At 50.9% G+C, this 18,459-nt stretch overlaps 1 protein-coding gene across 1 annotated transcript; it reads right to left on the reverse strand.

Annotated features, from left to right (window-relative positions):
* Nucleotides 1-2,324: 2,324 nt before the first annotated feature.
* Nucleotides 2,325-17,898, reverse strand: CD8B (CD8b molecule). Its single transcript, XM_044262495.1, has 6 exons — nucleotides 17,819-17,898; nucleotides 14,580-14,939; nucleotides 10,700-10,786; nucleotides 7,081-7,170; nucleotides 5,577-5,613; nucleotides 2,325-3,159 (listed from the first exon to the last, which is right to left on the reverse strand). The coding sequence occupies exons 1-6, from the start codon at nucleotides 17,859-17,861 to the stop codon at nucleotides 3,147-3,149; spliced, it is 630 nt and encodes a 209-aa protein (XP_044118430.1). The 5' UTR covers nucleotides 17,862-17,898; the 3' UTR covers nucleotides 2,325-3,146.
* Between the last annotated feature and the right edge of the window lie 561 nt (nucleotides 17,899-18,459).

Below are 18,459 nucleotides of genomic sequence, written 5' to 3' on the forward strand. Positions count from 1 at the left end.
CCGCAATGTTCTGTACTTAGATATACAAAACATGTCTTTGTTGGAGTATAATCTCTATTTCCATTCGTACATATGAGAGTTGGCATACCATGAGCATACAGCTCAGTGATTTCCACAAACTGAACACATGCATGGAAGCAGCCCCCAGACAGGGGACAGGACATGGCACCCCCCAAACTTCATACTCCCTCCTACTGAGCAACCTTGCAATAAGGGTAACCATATCCTGACTTTAATGTGTATTTGCTTTGCCTGTTTTTACTGTGCTTGAATTTTAATATATTGCATTTAAAATGAGGATAATCAATACAGATGTTCAAGTACATGCAGGTGGAGTAACCGTCATGGAAAGCCAGGATGCATGGGTCTCACTCCTTCCCTAACAGCTGCATGGATTCCCTTGTATCACAACTGATCTGTCTTTTTCTTTCTTTTATTGATCTTTTTCTGATGGACGTTTGGATTACTTCCAATTTTTGGCTAATAAGTAGGATGACAAAAACCAATCTGATGCATATTTGTGCATGTAACTTTGAGATGTGTGTGTGTGTGTGTGTGTGTGTGTGTTAAAGATAATTGCCTAGAGGTGAAATTACTAGTCAAAAGTTAGCTAGGTTTAAAAATTCTTTAAAAAAATATTTTGCCATGATGGACCTCCAGAAAGTAGTAGATGCTCAGTTCCTTCTTCAAAACAAAAGTCAGGTGCCGGGTGCAGACCTCTTCACCGCAACCCCTGCTGCTGACAGCCAAGCCTGCTCTAGCTCTCTGGGCAGACCAAGCTGTAGCAGGTGCCTGCGGCACAGAAAAGAGACGGAGGTGCGCCCCCCTTGCCCCCCTTCCCCGGCCCTGGTCCCCCAACCTTACCCCCATGTGAATCTGCAAACAACTAAACACAATCGCCAAGACAGCAATAGGGAGATGCTGCTATATAGCCGAGACAGAAGCAGGTAGAGGGGCCTGGAGGCCTGTTCTTACTTCTGCTGTGGCCTGGGTGTGAGCCTGTAGGGAAGGCCGGCTGCGCCTCTGGGCTTAGTGTCTATCTTTTTTTAAAAAAGATTTTATTTATTTATATTAGAGAGAGAGAGAATGTGTGAGGGACAGAGAGAGGAAGCCAGCCTGAGCAGGGGGAGGGGCAGGAACAGGGGCAGGGAGAAGCAGACTCCCTGCTGAGCAGGGAGTGGGCTCTTGGGCTGCATCCTCGGACTCAGGATCAAGACCTGAGTTGAAGGCAGATGCTTAACCGACTGAGCCGCCCAGACACCCCTGGGCTTTAGTCTCTTATCCCTAAATGGGATGTCTCAGAGCAAGAAGCCCACCTTAAACATGAACCTGAGAGGAGTCTGGTCCGGGGCCGCCTGGGCTCCTTCCCCTCTCCCTGGGAACCTGGCAGGCAGCTTGTCCAGTCGTCCTCAGAGCTGATGGGCAGAGAGCATTTGCTTTTCTCAAGAACCTCTTGCACCAACACCTTCTAAGGCCCACCCACCATACCTACACTCCACAGGCAGCATCTCAGATGCCCCCTCCCCTCGACCCATCTTTCCTTTCCTGTTTTCTGTGGCTGCCAGAACTTCTTCTTTTTTTTTTTTTTAAAGATTTTATTTATTTATTTGACAGACAGAGATCACAAGTAGGCAGAGAGGCAGGCAGAGAGAGAGGAGGAAGCAGACTCCCGGCTTAGCAGAGAGCCCCACACAGGGCTTGATCCCAGCACCCTGGGATCATGACCTGAGCCGAAGGCAGAGGCTTTAACTCACTGAGCCACCCAGGCGCCCCTGCCAGAACTTCTGAGCAGAGCCTGGTTTGCCACTGCCCTTCATCAAGGGCCCCTCCCAGCAGACCAGGAAAAGCAGGTGGGGCTCTGTTCTCCCTTGGCCTGATGCTTCTGTTAACTCAGCCTAAGGCTGCACTCATTTTTGGCTCAGTAGCTTTTACACTGTGAAAGCCCAGGGAGGGGAACTAAGATCAGGTCCCCACCCCGGGCTTTTTCAGAAGGCACGAGATCCTTGTCTCAACTCCCTCTTCCAGCTCAGCATTTTCCCCTAGCATTTTCTTTCCCCATCAAAGCTGAGAGAGAGACCCTATGCCTCTCACCTTTTCTTTAGTACAACGTCAGCAGTCTGTGGCTAGGACTCCCTGGGGTTCCACTCAGTAGAACCAAACAGGTATAGTGAAGGTGGCTTGGAACGTCCAGAGGTCAGCTCTGGGGCCCCTACTGCTTGGCGCTGGGTGCTGGGGTGCTTCCCAACCTGTGAGACTCTCCTTGAACCTACAACACGGACGACAGCATGTCACAGGGGCAAATGAGGACGGGCACATTTTATCCTTGTTATTTCTTTTCAGCTGAGCGTCAAGATCTTTACTGCACAGATGGGCTTTGTGCTTTTCCATCACAGGACCCATTTGCATCTTTTATTCAGGGCTTTATTTTTACAACCAAGACATTTTCATAAAAAGAACAGAAAGTGACAGAGAAATTTACAAGCCATGGGAGGGCAGAAGTGAAAGCGGGGGAAATTCCTAAAAGGAGATAAAGTGACTTCCCCTTCTCAAAGCCACAAGTCCTCAGACCCCAAAGAACATCCCCGGAGGCTGAAGTAACCGCAGGAGTCAGGTCCACCTTTCACAGAAAGCTGGTTTCCAAGTTGGGGCTGGTCTCTGGGGCTCTCAATGAGGACAGTCAGCCCCAGCCTGCAAGGCCAAGGAGGAGCCATCCTGGGCCATCCCATGAGAGACTCAGGACTCCATGTCACTGCCCCTTTGGGGCAAAGCAACTGGAGAGAAGGGGGCTGGACGGCCAACATAAAGGCCCCAGCCCAGCCCAGGGGAGTTCGGGAGCTGGAAGTGGTGTCATGGCGGCATTTTCTACTCCATCCTCCAGTGTGCCCCCCAACTCCGAGTTGCAGGAAGCTTTTGGGGGGCTCTGAAGCCTTCTCTCTGTGACTCCCGATGACCAACTAACAAGTTGCTCCCATGCGTGAGGCCCACAGAGAGCGCTTGCAATAGTTAAAAGCAGGCAACTTCAGCAGGTCCGTGAAATCTCCACAGTGGAGTGAGTTGAACGTGGCCCTTCTCTCTCATTTTTCCAGATCTCGCTTCTTACTGACCAATGCATTTTTGTAGCAGGACCCCAAAAGCACATTTTTTGCTTATTTATAAAACCTGAAAACAACAGCAAGTTGAGACACCACTTATTTTTAGGGAAATGATATGCATTTCCTGTAACAAAGACAAACGACAGGTGAGGATCCAGGGCTGTATTTCCAGTAAGGAGCCCAGGCCAGAAGTTTTCCATTAGTCTGTTCTTAGGGTCCAACTTAGTCATTAAAAAAAAATGTTAAGAAGCTCAAAAAACAAAGCCCAAAGCCCTCGAGCTTTGAATAGTGTTACTTCCGGCAGGACCTTCTAAGAGAAGCTATAGTCACAAATGTGCACTCAGGGGCCAGAAGAACATGGCTTGTTGATGGGGAGATTTTCCCGACTCAGCCTCAGGCTGGGGAGCGTCTGCTCCAAATTGAAGTTTGAGTTCAGAAGAGCTGATCTGTGGGGCCCATGGACTCCTTCGCCCACACCTGGATCATGGTAGCAAAACTAGACGTGGTTTCCAAACTTTGTTTTAGCCGCAAGCCCTTTTGTTCAAATGATTTCTCTTAGGCAAGTGTAACTACAGGTGGCCCACGAGGCAGTACTGTGAGCAGAGGGTGAGGGAGCTCGCGGCCCCCCCCCGTGAGCACTCCCAGCTCCTTCCCCACCTCGGCGGATTCTCAGCACCCCTGGGTTTGCCAGAGCATGAGATCCCATAAAACTGGCATCAAATCACCAGGGAACAAGTTAAAATAAAGGGCTGAGGGGCGCCTGGGTGGCTCAGTGGGTTGAAGCCTCTGCCTTCGGCTCAGGTCATGATCTCAGGGTCCTGGGATGGAGCCCCGCGTCGGGCTCTCTGCTTCAGCAGGGAGCCTGCTTCCTCCTCTCTCTCTCTGCCTGCCTCTCTGCCTACTTGTGATCTCTCTCTGTCAAATAAATAAAATCTTAAAAAAAAAAAAAATAGGGCTGAGCAGGGGCAGTACCCTGATGGGGATTCATTCTCCATTAGACGTCACCATGGGCAAGATGCTGAACAGAATATTCTGCAGATCTAGGCTCAAATACATTCAGGTTACTGTCTCTTAGGTAGGGGATATATTCTAAGTCCAGCACATCAAATTGTGGGAAGGGTACACCATCAAAGCTATCATTGAAAATTGCCCATAAAAGACAGCAGGCATGTTTCAGTGACTATCTCTAGTCAAGCAAGTATATAGACAAGTAATAATGTATATAATAATAGGGACGCCTGGGTGGCGCAGTTGGTTAAACGACTGCCTCCGGCTCAGGGCGTGATCCTGGAGTCCCGGGATCGAGTCCCACATCGGGCTCCCAGCTCCATGGGGAGTCTGCTTCTCCCTCTGACCTTCTCCTCGCTCATTCTCTCTCTCACTGTCTCTCTCTCTCAAATAAATAAAATAAGAAAAATCTTAAAAAAAAATAATGCAAAGAATATAATACAGAGTTTATATGGAGTTTAAATTTTAAGTAATTAGGAAGACATTTTTGTTCCTTGGTAGAACTGACTTTCATCAGAGACATGAGTTTTGTGCTCTGACTTCGTGGGACCAGGGCTGGGTGCAGGTACCATGATCCTGTTTTACAGGTGAGGAATCAGAGGCTCAGAGGGCTTAAGCCACTCGCCCACGGTCCCACGGTTGGTGAGTGGCAGATAGGATTCGAATCCCCAAGCCCAAGCCAGAGCTCATGAGCACCAGGCCCTGCTGCCCTCTTCAATCTAGAGGCATGATGGGCGTTCTTTTTTTCCCCCCGAACACCTCTAGATGGAAGGGACTGTCATTAATGAGAGAGGTAGATGTGAAACAGTCTTTTGAGGAAGAAAATGTAATCCAAGAACACTGCCCAGGGCCGGGCTGAGGCCTGGCAGTCCCTTAGGCTGGAAGCAGCCTCTGGCCATCGGCCTCTTAAGGTGTCAGCCTCGGGGGGCTCTGCCCGCCCTCACACAGCTCAGGGGCCTGAAGAACTAGTGCTTTTTAGCTTCCATGTCTGTGTGACTCAGCCTTTCATTCTGCCAACTCTAGGGACCCAGGCTGCCTGACGCCCCACACCATTAAGGAAGGAAGCAGTGAACTGCCTTGGCCTCCAATCCAGTCCTGCTCTTTCCTAACCCAAATGCTCTGAGCAAGTCGTTCAACTGGTCTGTAAAAGTAACCCTCCTATGTCCTTGCAGGACCAAGTCAAATGAAATGCTGGGTGGGCAAGGGTTTGCGGTATCCTCCTGCATTCTATGCTTGCAAGAGTTGACTGTGATCATTTCTAAGAGCTAAGTCCATGCTTGAAATACCCAGAATGTTCATTTGTTCAGATGATCTCTCCTCCTGAACTCTACGGCTCCCTCTATTTATACAGTCTAAGATTTTTTGCAGGTGGGGTCTGGCTTTGGCTCCTGCAGGTAGAGGCTGTGGAAGCAGCAGGGGCCGATACCATACCCAGGGCTGCATCACCGGCACTTTTCTGGGGCCCTAAGCACTTACTGTTTCAGGAGACGAAGCCGGGCTCTCCTCCGCAGGCCTGAAAGAAGAAAACAAGGACGTGGGTTGGTGTGGGCTGTGGGGTGCCGACACCCAGCCTCAGAGAGCGAGGAGGGAGATGAGGGGGGGAAAACAGCACCTCAGACCTCTTTTCTGGTGCCAGGCTCACAGCAAACCTGTGACAACTCCTCTTAGTATCTCCACTGGGTATATGGGGAAACTGAGTCCTAGAGCATGCGTGGCACAGAGTTACTTGCCCAAAGTTTTGCAGCTAGTAAGCAGTAAAGCCAGAATTCGAACTCAGTGAATCTCCTCCAGCCTGTGTGCCCTTAAACATGGCAGTTTGTCCTTCGCAGCAGGTTGGGAATGGAGAGCTGTGCAGACAGGTGGTCTTGAGCTAGAGGAATCACAACTTTTCCCACCGGGATGTGGGAAAGAAGTGTGGGCATGTCTATCTACAGGTCTATCTCATCTTTTATTACTTTTCAGTTATGAAACACATTTAATAACATACTTACTATATGAAATAAATACACCTATTTGCAGTTAGAGTTTAAGAGTTAACTTCCAGTCTATCTGCAGCTGGGGTTCATAATTTAACAAGTTTTTATTAACAAGATCCTTGATGGGAAAGGTTTGCAGACCACTGAACTTTAATGGGGACACATGGATCCTTCCGTGAATGGCAATGTTACGTAAAAATGTTCACATGACACATTTCTTTGGGGAGAGGGTCTGTACTTGCTATCACAAGTTTAAAGGAGTCTATGACCTATAAAAGAGTCACTGATCAAGTCCATGCCCCTGCGAGCCACCTTCCCCTATTTTATAGAAGCCCAGAGAGGGTCAGTGAGTTGCTCGTGGTGACACAGGTGAGTAGAAAGGCCAGGGGTAGGGTCCGGGGTTCTTGGACTGCCGTGTGGGCTTTCCCTGCAGCTCCTCCCTTTTCTGCTAAAGCCTGGGAGCCCAGAGCAGGAGATGATCTCGTCTCCAGAGTGGCCGAGAGACAGTCATCTTCAGTCTCCCTGCAGTCTCACAAAGGAGGAGGAGTCCGAGCTTCTGGGAACATAACCCAAACCCCAGTGCCATGTCTTCTGTGTTCTGATTCCATCCTGAGTGTTCACGGGAGTTCCCACTGACTGAGCTCATACCCCAGGTTGGGACCTCTGGGCAGGACTTTACCAACAGCAACCCTGGGAGGTGGGTAACATTGTTACTCCTGAATGGGGTGGTTGAGGCTCAGAGAGGCCAGGGCACACGCCCAAGGCCCCTAGATCGGCAAATAGTGGGGTTGGCTTCAAGCCCAGGTCTGACTCCAGAGACGACATGGTCTCTGAGCCCTGCAGCGTGGCATCAGGCCACAAATCACCTCCGCGGCTTCCATGGGTTGGGGATGGGTATAAACTTCTGCGATCTGTCCCGCTTCCCTAGAGAAGGAAGGATGCTCACAGGGACATCTCCAACAGCAAAAGCAGCCACCACAGTGGTCCAAGAGGGCACAACTTACGGTGTAGGTGGATGGCCACTCCCAACGACACCAGCAGAAGCAGGACTCCAGCCACCAGGAGGCCGAGGGTGACGGGGCCACAGGACGGGCCTGGAAAAGACACACTCACTGAACATCTGAGGTGAGCACATAAAAATACAAAGAGGGAAAAATCAACCATAAATCCCACCTCCCAGGGAATGCCACTTTTTTTTTTTTTTTTTGCATATTTTTCTCATCTTTCTTTCTAGGTACTTGAAACACACTGAGATAATTTTACACGGAAAATGTTGTGTCCTATATCACTCTTAAAAAATTAATTAAGCTCAGGAGCTACTTCTGTTCAAAGGAGATAATTTCCATGCCTGGTAAAGAGATTTTTACTATTTATTTTTAAAGCTCTTATTTTAACTACTCAAGAGACAGCTGAATATATTTTCATTGTAAAGGATTCGAGTATATGTTTAGAGAGCTCCTTGGCAAACTAGCCCCCTCACAGGAAAAAACAGAAACAAACATGCTATGGTTAATTTGGTACCTTTCTCTTTATGTTTATACATGCATCATTTACACAGACACATACAGGTTTTTTTGTTTTTTTTTAAGCACACAGTGGCTTATATTGTACAAATTGTTTGGCAAACCATTTTTTTCTTCACTTAAATAGATTGGGGGGCCCCCCGGGTGGGGCAGTCAGTTGAGTGTCTGACTCTTGGTTTCGGCTCAGGCCGGGGTCATGATAATGAGACCCGCAGCAGGCTCTACGCTCAGCGCAGAGCCTGCTGGAGACGCTCTCTCCCTCTTGCTCTGCCCCTCCCTCCACCTCTCTCTAAAATAAATAAGGAAAATCTTTTAAAATAACACCTCAGCACGCACTTTTTCTAGCAGAGTAACCTTTGCAGTTTGGAGTATCATGGATTACTTGGTCCTCAGATGGGCATTTTGTTTGCTTCCTATGTTTTGCTTTTACAAAAAACCCCAGAGAAGCTCCTGGTACATTCTTCCTAAAGTAGGAGCCTGCCCGAGGCAGATATTGAAAACAGGAATGGCCAAACCATTGCCTATGTCTGCCTAAAGTTGCCAGACCCTGTGAAGTGCCTTCCAAAAAGCCAGCACCGATTTGCCCTCCTAACTACCAGCTGTGCACCTGGCCGACCCTCGATATTATCAAAGTGTTTGATTTTCGCTAGTGTCGTGGTTTAACATGATACGTCACTTCGAGTCCTTGATGATTTGTTAGCGTCACCCTATTTTCATGTGTTGGCTACTTGTAGGATCTGGCCTGGCCTTTCTTGCCTTGCTCGGTTTTCACAGTCCCCTGAAGCCTAGAGGTCACCAGCCGTTCCTCTCCGGGTCATCTCAAGGGACAACCCGAAGCCTTCTGGAGCAGGCCCTTCCCCAGGGTGGCCATGTGGTTTCATTCATGATGACAAACTTTGAGCTCCAGCTGGGTGCCCCCCTCAAGATGAGTGCCTTATGTACAACACCTCATTCAATCATGCCAGGCAACATCCTGATGTTACAGATGAGAAAAGAGGTTCAGAGAGGCTGAGTCACCTGCCCAACGGCACACAGTACAGACAGTGGCAGACAGGGACCCACACCTAAGTCTGGCTGACTTACCACTGGGGTACCCTGTCCCACGGCCCCCATCCCCAAAAGCAACCCCCACCTACTTCTCTCCCAGCCCCCACTTGGCCACCTTCACACTCATCCTGGTTATTCTTAATAACCTACTAATGCTGGACTTGCATATTTGCCCTGGGACTTAACTGAGGATCCATGTAAGAAATGATGCAAGAACTTCAAAGACCTTTGTCCTCATCACTTACAGAACTGTGTGTGTGTGTGTGTGTTTTAAGATTTTATTTATTTATTTGACAAAGAGAGAGAGAAAAAAATCACAAGTGGGCAGAGAGGCAGGCAGAGAGAGAGGGGGAAGCAAGCTCCCTGCTGAGTAGAGAGCCCAATGCAGGGCTTGATCCCAGGACCCTGAGACCATGACCTGAGCCAAAGACAGACACTTAACCCACTGAGCCACCCAGGCACCCCAACAGAAGTGTTAGAGAATTCAGTATTGCTCAGCAGTCCTTAGAGAAGGATGAACAGAGAGGCTTTCCTCTAGAATTTAACCCTGGGATGAAGGCTCTGGAACCCAGAGCCTGGGGTAGTTTCTTCATGTCGCCGTAGGGGGGCAGGGGTTTGTGCAAGTTATCTGATTTTGTGGAAGTGTTCCCTCTGGTGCAGCTGGCTTCCCTGCTTCTCTAGAGTCACCCTCAACTTCGTGGCCCTGCTGTGTTTGCCTGTGTGTCGTTTTCTGTTGTGAACTACCCGAAATCCTTTAGGCAAAGTTGTGGGGCATAGATGCTTTCTCCAATGAGGTCATTCTATCTCCACCTTTATGCTTCCCAAGACTGTGCTCTTCTGTGTCCGGGTTCTGACTTCCTTTATTACTGTGACCCCATGGGGTGGCTTCCTGCTCTCATTGCCTGGATCCCACTAGATGCCTGTCCTTGGGCTCCTTCTGTTACTTGACATATTTAAGACCGGGAAACCCCAGGAGCACCAGGCAGTTCTAGTGTGGTGGCTTCCCTGCCATTCGTCCTATGGGTAGGAGCAGATGACACCTTCTGTTTGTCATCAGTATCTTTTGTGGGACAGAGGTAAGTATTTTTCCAGAAACACAGTTGGGCTGATGGTTCAAGAGAAGTGTGTGCACGCGTGTGTGTGTGCGTGTGGCGTGCACGCGTGCACGTCTCCATCTGCTGTGTCTGGTGCTTACAGCACAGGCAAACAGCTTGTTCACTCATTAACAAACATATATTAACACGTGCTGTGTGTTAGGTCCTCTGGTAAGCATCCGAACTGACAAAGTTTGAAGTTCTGGTCCTTCGGGTTCAGTATTTTTGGTTGCTAACAGCTTTACTGAGATGAACTTTACATAGAGAGTTCGCCTGCTCCAAGTGTGTAATTTAATGGTTTTTGGTATATTAACAGAGTTGTGCAACCATCAGTTGCCACAATCTAATTTTAGAACATTTTCATCTCACCCCCCAAAAAATTCTGGACCCTTTCACGATCATTCCCCATTCCTTTCCAACCCCCCAGTTTTAGGTAGCCACTAACCTACTTTCTGTCTCTTTGAAATGTCATATTCTGCGATCCCATAATACAGGATCTTTTGCATCTGGCTTCTTTCACTGTGTAATATTTTCAAGGTTCATCCATCCTGCCGCTTGTATCAGTAATGCACTGTCTATTATGGCCAAATAGTACTCCATTGTATGGATATTCAAAATTTAATTCATCTATTCATCAGCTGGTGGACTTCTGAGTTTCGACTTTTTGACCATTATGAATAATGCTGCTAGGAATATGGTGTGCAGGTTTTTTGCGGGGGGACACAGGCTTTGCCCTGTGATGATTTGTAAGCGTGTCCCCTACTAGACTGTGAGCTGCTGGAGGGCAGCACTGTGGTCATACTCGACTTCCCTTCTGAGCCCAGCTTGGCTGGAGCCAGAGAAATGGGCCAGAGTCCACACATGGAAAGGGCTTATGGAAGGAAGGAAAGAAGGAGGGAAGGGAGGAAGGCAGGCATCCTGCTGTGCTTCTGGTGGTCCAGGAAGATGGGAGAACTCACCCTTCTGGGTCACTGGGCTTGGGGGCCGGCACTTTTTCTTCGTGGTGGTCTTCTTGGTGGGCTGGGCAGTGGTGGGAAGGACATCAACTACAGAAAGTAAGCAAGACACATGTCAAAATCTCATGTCTTCCCTCCAGGTGCTAAAGCCCCTGTGACTGTTGCCTGGGCTGCTGCAGGGCTCCAAGCTTACAGAGCAATGGAATTTTCTAGGTGTTTCCCCAACTCTCAGACCTATCCAAGAGCCTGGGCAGGGGGCTGCTTTGGTGTCCAGAAAAGAGAGGGGCTCTGCACCTACATGGTCCTGAACAGAGCCCCAGCAGTCCTGATTAACTGCTGTGTGACTTGGGGCAACTCCTACCACTTTTCTGTGCCTCAGTTTCTCCATCTGTTGAAATAAAGATGACTCCCAATTCCTTCTCGGGAGTGTCATGAGAATTAAAGAGGGCAGCAGGTCCAGTGAATTGTGCTCCCCCTGGCCACAGCAGGCTTCCCCTGGCTGAAGACCTTGAGGGGAAGCCAGAGTCCCCGAAACCTTGACAAGACCAGCCCCTCAGCCAACCTGCCAACTCCTAAGTGGTTGGAGGAAGCTCATAGAATGGAAGTGGGTGCCCTTTCCCATATGTACAACACTGGGCAGGTTGTAGTGGGGATTGTCTTTCCTTGATAAGTGTCTTTACAAATCATCTACTACCGGAGCTGGAAGGACCTCTAGTCTCAACCTTTAATTTCAAAGATGAACAGTAGAGATGTGAGGGGCTGGCCCTGAGGCCCCACAGTGCAAAGCCTGCCTGGACCCCCGACCCCTCTCCTGATTCTTGGGTGGGCCACTCCTCTCTTTTGTTTTAATCCAGGGTTACACTCTGATGCATGGGGGTAGGGCAGGGGGACAAGCACACAGAGCCAAGGGAGGCACTGGAGGCTTTGGGGTGCCAGGAATGGTGTGAACACTAGATGCTGCTGAATCCATCCCTTGTCTCTGGGAGGTGAGTAAAGATGTTTCACTGCCATGACTTCTGCAAAATGGTAGGAGGGGGAAGATGGTGATCCCATAAATTTAAACTCTAGCACCAAGGTGATAGGGAGGGGCCACCCGCAAAATGGTCATTTCAGGGCTGGCCAATCTTCCATATAAAGGGGACAGTCTGGACCCTCGCTGGCCTGTGTGTCCCCCAGAAATGGAGGTAACATGCTCTCCTCTGCTGGCTTCGTGAGGTTTCTGGGAAGAACCAGCTCACCAGAATGGACCCCTGCTAAATCCCACCACATGTTAGGGGCACAGCCAAGTGCTGCAGCTTATGTTTATTGAAACCAACAACTTTGGGTCAGACACTAGTACCCCCGTCTTATTCCCGAGGAGGCCTAGGCTCAGAGAACTGAAATAGTGTGTCCAAAGTTGAGAAAGCCTTGGGGCGCCTGGGTGGCTCAGTGGGTTAAGGCCTCTGCCTTCGGCACGGGTCATGATTCCAGGGTCCTGGGATCGAGTCCCGCATCCGGCTCTCTGCTCGGCAGGGAGCCTGCTTCCTCCTCTCTCTCTGTCTGCCTCTCTGCCTACTTGTGATCTCTGACAAATAAATAAATAAAATCTTTAAAAAAATTTAAAAAGTTCAGAAAGCCTTGAACAGCACTGCCAGGATCTGAGCCAAGAGACCCCGACTCTGGGCTCTCATGCCGCTGCCCTGACTCAGGTGCCAGTGCCTTCTGACAAAAAGTTAGGCACATCAGGTCAAGGCCCTCGGCCATGGGAATGCTAAGGGAAACTAAAATAAGAGGGGAAAGGACACTAGCTACGATGCTCCCAGGGTGGGCCAGTATGTTTCCTCTGTTCCTCCCGATGGCCCCGGAAGGGTCCGTTGCCTTTACTTCATACACAAGGAGGCACAGAGGTCTCTCGGTCAGCGGGAAGCCTCCAGGGGAGCCAACTCTATAAGGCCTCACATGTCTTGGCTGGGTTCAGGGGCCTGGGTCTGATGAGGGGTTTGTGGGGAGTCTCGTTCCATTTTAATTTCTTCTTGCCCAGAGCTGGATCCCCTTGATGACTCCCAACTCCCCCTACCCCCCCATTCAAATCTCCCCACTTCTCTCCTCTTTGAAAAGGAGAGGACTTTTGAGCCCATGGTATGGTTAAGCGGCACCCGAAAGGCCCTATCTTTCTCCAGATACTTTCTTCACTACTCAAGCTTCCTCCTTCAGTATGTGCTGGCCTCCGGCAGGAGGGGCAGGGTGTGGCTCTGGACACCCTAATTCTGGCCAGATGACGCAGTTGCGGGCACACGTTTTGGAAGGGTCTGCTATTCTCAGAGAGCTGGGCAGCATGAAGGGTTTGGAAATATCAAAGCCAGGCAGGAGTGGGTGGTGGTGTAGGTGGAGGGGAAGCTTCTAGAAACCAGTTTTGTTTATTTCATCATCTATCTTTCCTAGACCCCAAAATCTCACGAGTGGGAAAATGTGGGTAAATTTGTGGGAAAATTTGTAGAGACAAAAACAATAAACTAAACCAAAACCCCAAACCCCCCAAAGCCCAATTTTCAGTATAGGAATCAGCTGACACTCTGCTGAGGATGCCTGGGCTTCTCGCCCCGAGGGCTAACCCTCACCCCTACCTCCTGACTGAAGACCCAAAACTGGTGAGAAGGGTCAGCAGCAACAACTTCCCTCTGTTTCTGTCTTCCTAATTGTGCTGCTGTCCCAGCTGTCCCTGTGTATTCCCATTCTGAGTGGTCCAATTCCTGGGGGGGGGTCCCATTGTTATTCTTCAGTCCCCAGCTTGAGAAGAACCCAGGTGAGAGGGAAGCAGGACGGGGGTTGGAGTGCAGGGGGTCAGCCGGCCAGTGGCTAACATGGGGAAGGGGCTAAAGCCAGGTGCAGGTCTTTGAGAATTTCTGCCACGATTCCATGACATCTCCCAGAGCTTACTCCTCACTGTCCAAGAGTGCGACCACCTGCCCCTGTGCCACTGGCCAGTCTCACTCGAGGGTTGCCGTGTGTAAGAAACACATCGAACGCTGAGTATGCAAAATATTTCAGTAATAATTTTTAAATGGATTACAAGTTAAAATGATGATCTTGTTGATAAATTGGTTAAAAATGTAGTATTTAAATTAATTCTGCTGGTTTCTTTTTACTTTTTTAACATGGCATTGGAACTTTTAAATTACATCCGTGACTTATCACCTATTTCTATGGGGTGTGCTGAACTTAACTCTCAGAACTGCAGCTTATTGGGGCTGGAGGGTGTTGTGCAGCCCCATGAAACAGACGGGAAACCTGAGGCCCAGGGAGCAGAGGGACCAGTGCAAAGGCACACAGTGAAAGTACAGCAGAATTTGCAGCTAGGCCTGGGGTCCAGTCTCCTTCCTCCCTGTACCTCTGGGTATAGATGTGAGCCACAGCACCCGCCCCCCCTGCCATTCAGTATGTAAGAGCATCCGCCGGCCCTAGAAATGCTCTCGCTGGGCATGTCCAGGCAGCGAGGACCTCCTTTTCCTGGTGTGGGAATTTCTGAGACCACTGTCAGGTTTGGGGACTGAGCCCAATCTAGGCAGAGCCTCATGTAGGCCTGGTGTGGCTGAAGGACAGCACTGCCTTGTCCCCAGAAGAAACAGCAATGCTTCTAAGCAACCCATCTGCAATAGGTATCCGCTTCTTACCTCCCAGAGTAGAGGGCAGTGGGAAGTGAAATGACTCCATAAAACCCCTGCTTCTGCTTGGCCCTGGGTAAGTGTACTCCTACCAGCTATGCGCAACTGCTCCTGGCTGACATCCTCTCTGGCAGAGCGCGGCTTGCCGAGAGCAGAGGCAGCTCCCTCGCCTGGCACGCACCCAGCACCCAACACCCAGCAGGTGTTCCACGCTCATCAGTAGCATTGAGCTAGATTCTTACCCACACTCAGCTGAGTTCCCTTCCCGAAGTTCAGCTCAGGGCTCCCGATGGTCATGCAGAAGTAGATACCACTGTCTGCAGGCTCCACGCTAGTTAGTTTGAGAATGGACCGGCCAGCATCCAGAAACACAGTCAGCTTCTCTTGCTTCACCTTTTGGCCATACACAATCCCTTTTCGGGAATCCCAGACGGCCAGGAACTCATAGTGACTGTCTGGGCTTGGAGCCTGGCGCTGTCTCAGCCAGTAGATGCCCGTGCTAGTGCGGGAGGTTATGGCTTCACAGGACATCATCACCGTCTTGTTGGTCTGAATCATTAAGGATGGCGGGGTCTGTAGCAGCACTGAGCTGCCGTGGAGAACTAGGAGAAGCAGAAGGCACAGAGATCATTAGCATGTTTCCACCCCAGTTGCAGGAGCCAGGGGCTATGATAAATGCCGCTGGTGGCTCCCGAACTCAGAGCTTGAGCACCTACATCCCAGGGGACCATCTGCAAGGCAGGTGTTTCTTATGGCCAGTTTGACCGAGGGGATGGGGAGAGAGCTCCCATGTATTGCTTGCATGCTTATATGCCTGGCTTTTTGTGTGAATGATCTTAATCCAACCTGAAACTTATTTGGGGATTCCCCCCCCATGACACAGATGAGGAAACTGAGGCATGGAGTTACTTGTTTAAAGTCCCACCAACAATTAGTAAGTGACCTGGGATTCAAACTCAAAGATCCCAGGTCTGAAGTCAAAGCCAGCTGTCTTTCACCTTGTCCTGCTGCCACTCTCTGGACAGACCTTTACAGGCTCCAAGCAGGTAGAGAAGACTCAGGCAGCCCGGAGGATCCCCAAATAGAGGCAGAGCCTGGGGACTGGCCCGGCCAATCTAAAAGAGGGCCAGCCACCCTTTCTGTAAGACCTGCTCAAGCAAGAGGAATTCACTATTGCCACAGGTGCCACTCAATTCTCAGCCTAGCATGTGCTAGGTCACTGGATCCCCATTCCCAAAGGGAAGGACAGACACCCCAGAACAGTCCTGAGATTTCATTTTAGTCTCAAGATGGGAAGCATTGACGAAGAGGGGATTGTTCATGGAGAACCGGACCAGAACTCTAAGACCCGGTCTTGAACCCAGCTCTGCCCCCTACCAGCGGAGGGATTGCAGGAATTCAAGGAGTCCGCCTCTTCCCTTTAACATCAGGGCAGCTGGGAGTCACTGTCCTGCTTGCCTGAGAGGGTGAGGATGTCCAAGAAAACGCACTGCAAACTGTAAAGTGCTGTCCATTGGTATATCATTGTCTCCATGTCCCACACCGAATTGTGACAGGCAGCAGATGACATTTTAGGAAAGAGTTGAGTGGATCCTTCACAGCCAAGTCCTACACACTGAATCTGACCTGCTGAGCCTTCCATTTTAGCTGTGGGGGGAAGGGAAATCCTACAAACTGGGGCAGAGACCCAGGAACTGCAAGGCATGGAGGGCACAGGAGTCTAGAGGGAGTGTGTGTGTGTGTGTGTGTGTGTGTGAGTGTGTGTGTACCCAAGAGTGAGTGTGTGTGTGCCCAGCATGGCGTGTGTATTATGTCACTTAATCCTCAACAGGTCCTGTTCTACACCCATTTTACACGTGAGGAAAGAGAGGCTCAGGCAAGTCAAGGACATGCTCAAGGTCACATAGCCCATATGTGGTGGATCCAGATTCAAACCCAGGTCTGGAGCCCCACAACCTGACTTTGAGTCACTCCCTTAATCGAGGAGACCTGGGATCCTCTCCTGAGTGGCTAGCCTGTCCCCCTCTGCACATAGTGGGTCTGCAAATACGCAGACTCCTGAAATTCCTGCAAGAAAGCCCAGAAGTGACTCCTTTTTTAAAAAGATTATTTATTTATTTATTTGTCGGGGAGAGAGAGAGGGAGAGCAAGCCAGCACAGGCAGACAGAGAGGCAGGCAGAGGCAGAAGGAGAAGCAGGCTCTCTGCCCAGCAAAGAGCCCGATGTGGGACTTGATTCCAGGACGCTGGGATCATGACCTGAGCCGAAGGCAGCCTCTTAACCAACTGAGCCACCCAGGCGTCCCTAGATGTGACTCCTGAAGGGGTCAAGGGGCCCCAAAAGGACCTGGGGCTTTATGTGTATGTTCCCCTTCCTGTGTCCTGACACGCAGGCTTGCTAGGTGACATACCCTGGTCTCTCTCTTCTGTCCCCGGAGGCTGAATACCCGGCTGTGGCCAACCCCCGTATCTGTGCCGGACTCGGAGCCGGGCCTCGCTACCGGGCCTCGCTACCCATGCGGTCTCATGGGATTCATCTGACCTCTCCCAGTGATTCCACACTCAGAGGGACCTGCTATTTCTTAAAAGATCAGTAATAACCACTAGGTTTGAATGGCCTGGACTTGTTTCTACTGGAGATGCGGTTGAGCTCACTGGGTCAGAGCAGGGGCCTAGCAGACCTTGTCACGGTTGGCAGGATAACCAGCTTTGGGCTTTCTGGGGAAGACAGCAATCCATCACAGGTTAGTGGGCAGTTTGAGGCTTCTTCCAAGTGGCAGTCTTGTTGGGCTTATGAGAGGGACGGGGGGACTTCCTTGCTACATGCGGACAGCAACATTCCAACTCCAGCGCCGCTGGTTGTTCCGGGAACCCCGCCACACAGCACATACAAGCCAGGGAGTGCTGGGGAGACAGGGGACCCCTTAGGGAGTCCTCTGCCACACTGTCCCAGAAGGGGCAGTAGCCTGGTGTTCGGCAGATTGTGCAAGTACTTCCCCGGAAGTATCAAAAATGTGTTGACAAAACCCTGGGCCAAGTACAGGACATCAAAACCAGAACTGAGCTTCTGGAAGCCTTTCCGGGGCACATCGCTGTGGGAACCCTAGACAAGGGTGGATTTTTTTCCTCCTCTCTGTACCTCCTTCCCCTTTCTCTTTTCTTCTTTCTTAAATCCTTACCCTTCTCCCTGCCTCCCTCCCTCCTCTCTTCTCTCCCTCCAGGCTTTTGGGGGAGCTCCAGAGGCTCCAGGGATCCCTGGATAAAGACGCCGGCGGGGGGGGGGGGGGGGCGTGTGAATTTCTTCTCCACCCTCAGGGTCTGTGCCTGCTGCGCCTCCTCCCAGGGATCCCCACAGCCCTGGCCTCTGGGCTCTGCATCCCGCCAGGACAGCCTTTTCTAAACTCTAGGGCTCAGGCTCTTCCTGGGGCCAGGGCAGACCACCCGCTCCAACCCCGCGCGCCCCGCGAGTCTCCCGGGCTTACCTGTGAGCTGCGCGGCCAGGAGGAGCCAGAGCCCGGGCTGCATCTTGGCACGCCCCGGCGACACCTGGTCCCCGCGGCACGCTGCTGAGACCGTCCAGGCTGGCAGTGGGTGGGGAGCGGGGCGGGGCAGCTGGGGTGGGTTGAGGGAGGAGGGGTGGGAAGGACCGGACGGGGCGGGGGAGGGGAGGGAGTCCGGTGTGAGGTTGGCAAGCTCTGCGCCCTCATTCTCCCCACATTTCCAAGGTCTCGGGTGCCTTTCCAAAGAGCACGCTAGAACCTTCCGCTTTGCTTTCCGGGGAGGAGGTGACACTGCTGTCCAGCGCCAAACAATGGCACGTATGTGATCGTGTCCTGCCCTGGTAGGGTCAGGACTCCCCGCGACAGTTGAGGCCACTGAGACTCAGAGAAGTCAGGATCCTCAAGGTCCCACAGACGTGAAGGGTGGGGCTGGACCCTAATTGTGGTCACTCTTTTCTCTTCTGTCTTGCGTCCACCTACTCCTCCCTCTGCCTTTGTTTTGTTTTGTTTTAAACTTCTTTTCTTTTGGAGAGGCCCTCTGGCTCAGTGGTGCCTAGAGTGATCAAGACTGAGGCCTTGCCCTGAGAAGACATGAGCAGACATTTCTCTGAAGAAGATGTACA

This window comes from Neovison vison, chromosome 8 (assembly GCF_020171115.1).
Source record: "Neovison vison isolate M4711 chromosome 8, ASM_NN_V1, whole genome shotgun sequence".
NCBI lineage: Eukaryota > Metazoa > Chordata > Mammalia > Carnivora > Mustelidae > Neogale > Neogale vison.

Coding starts and splice junctions, on each gene's coding strand:
- CD8B (XM_044262495.1), bottom strand. CDS start 17,861: ATGCAGCCCGGGCTCTGGCTCCTCCTGGCCGCGCAGCTCACAG. Junction 14,940..17,818: donor CCTGGCCGCGCAGCTCACAG/GTAAGCCCGGGA, acceptor TGCTTCTCCTAG/TTCTCCACGGCAGCTCAGTG. Junction 10,787..14,579: donor GGGAACTCAGCTGAGTGTGG/GTAAGAATCTAG, acceptor TACTTTCTGTAG/TTGATGTCCTTCCCACCACT.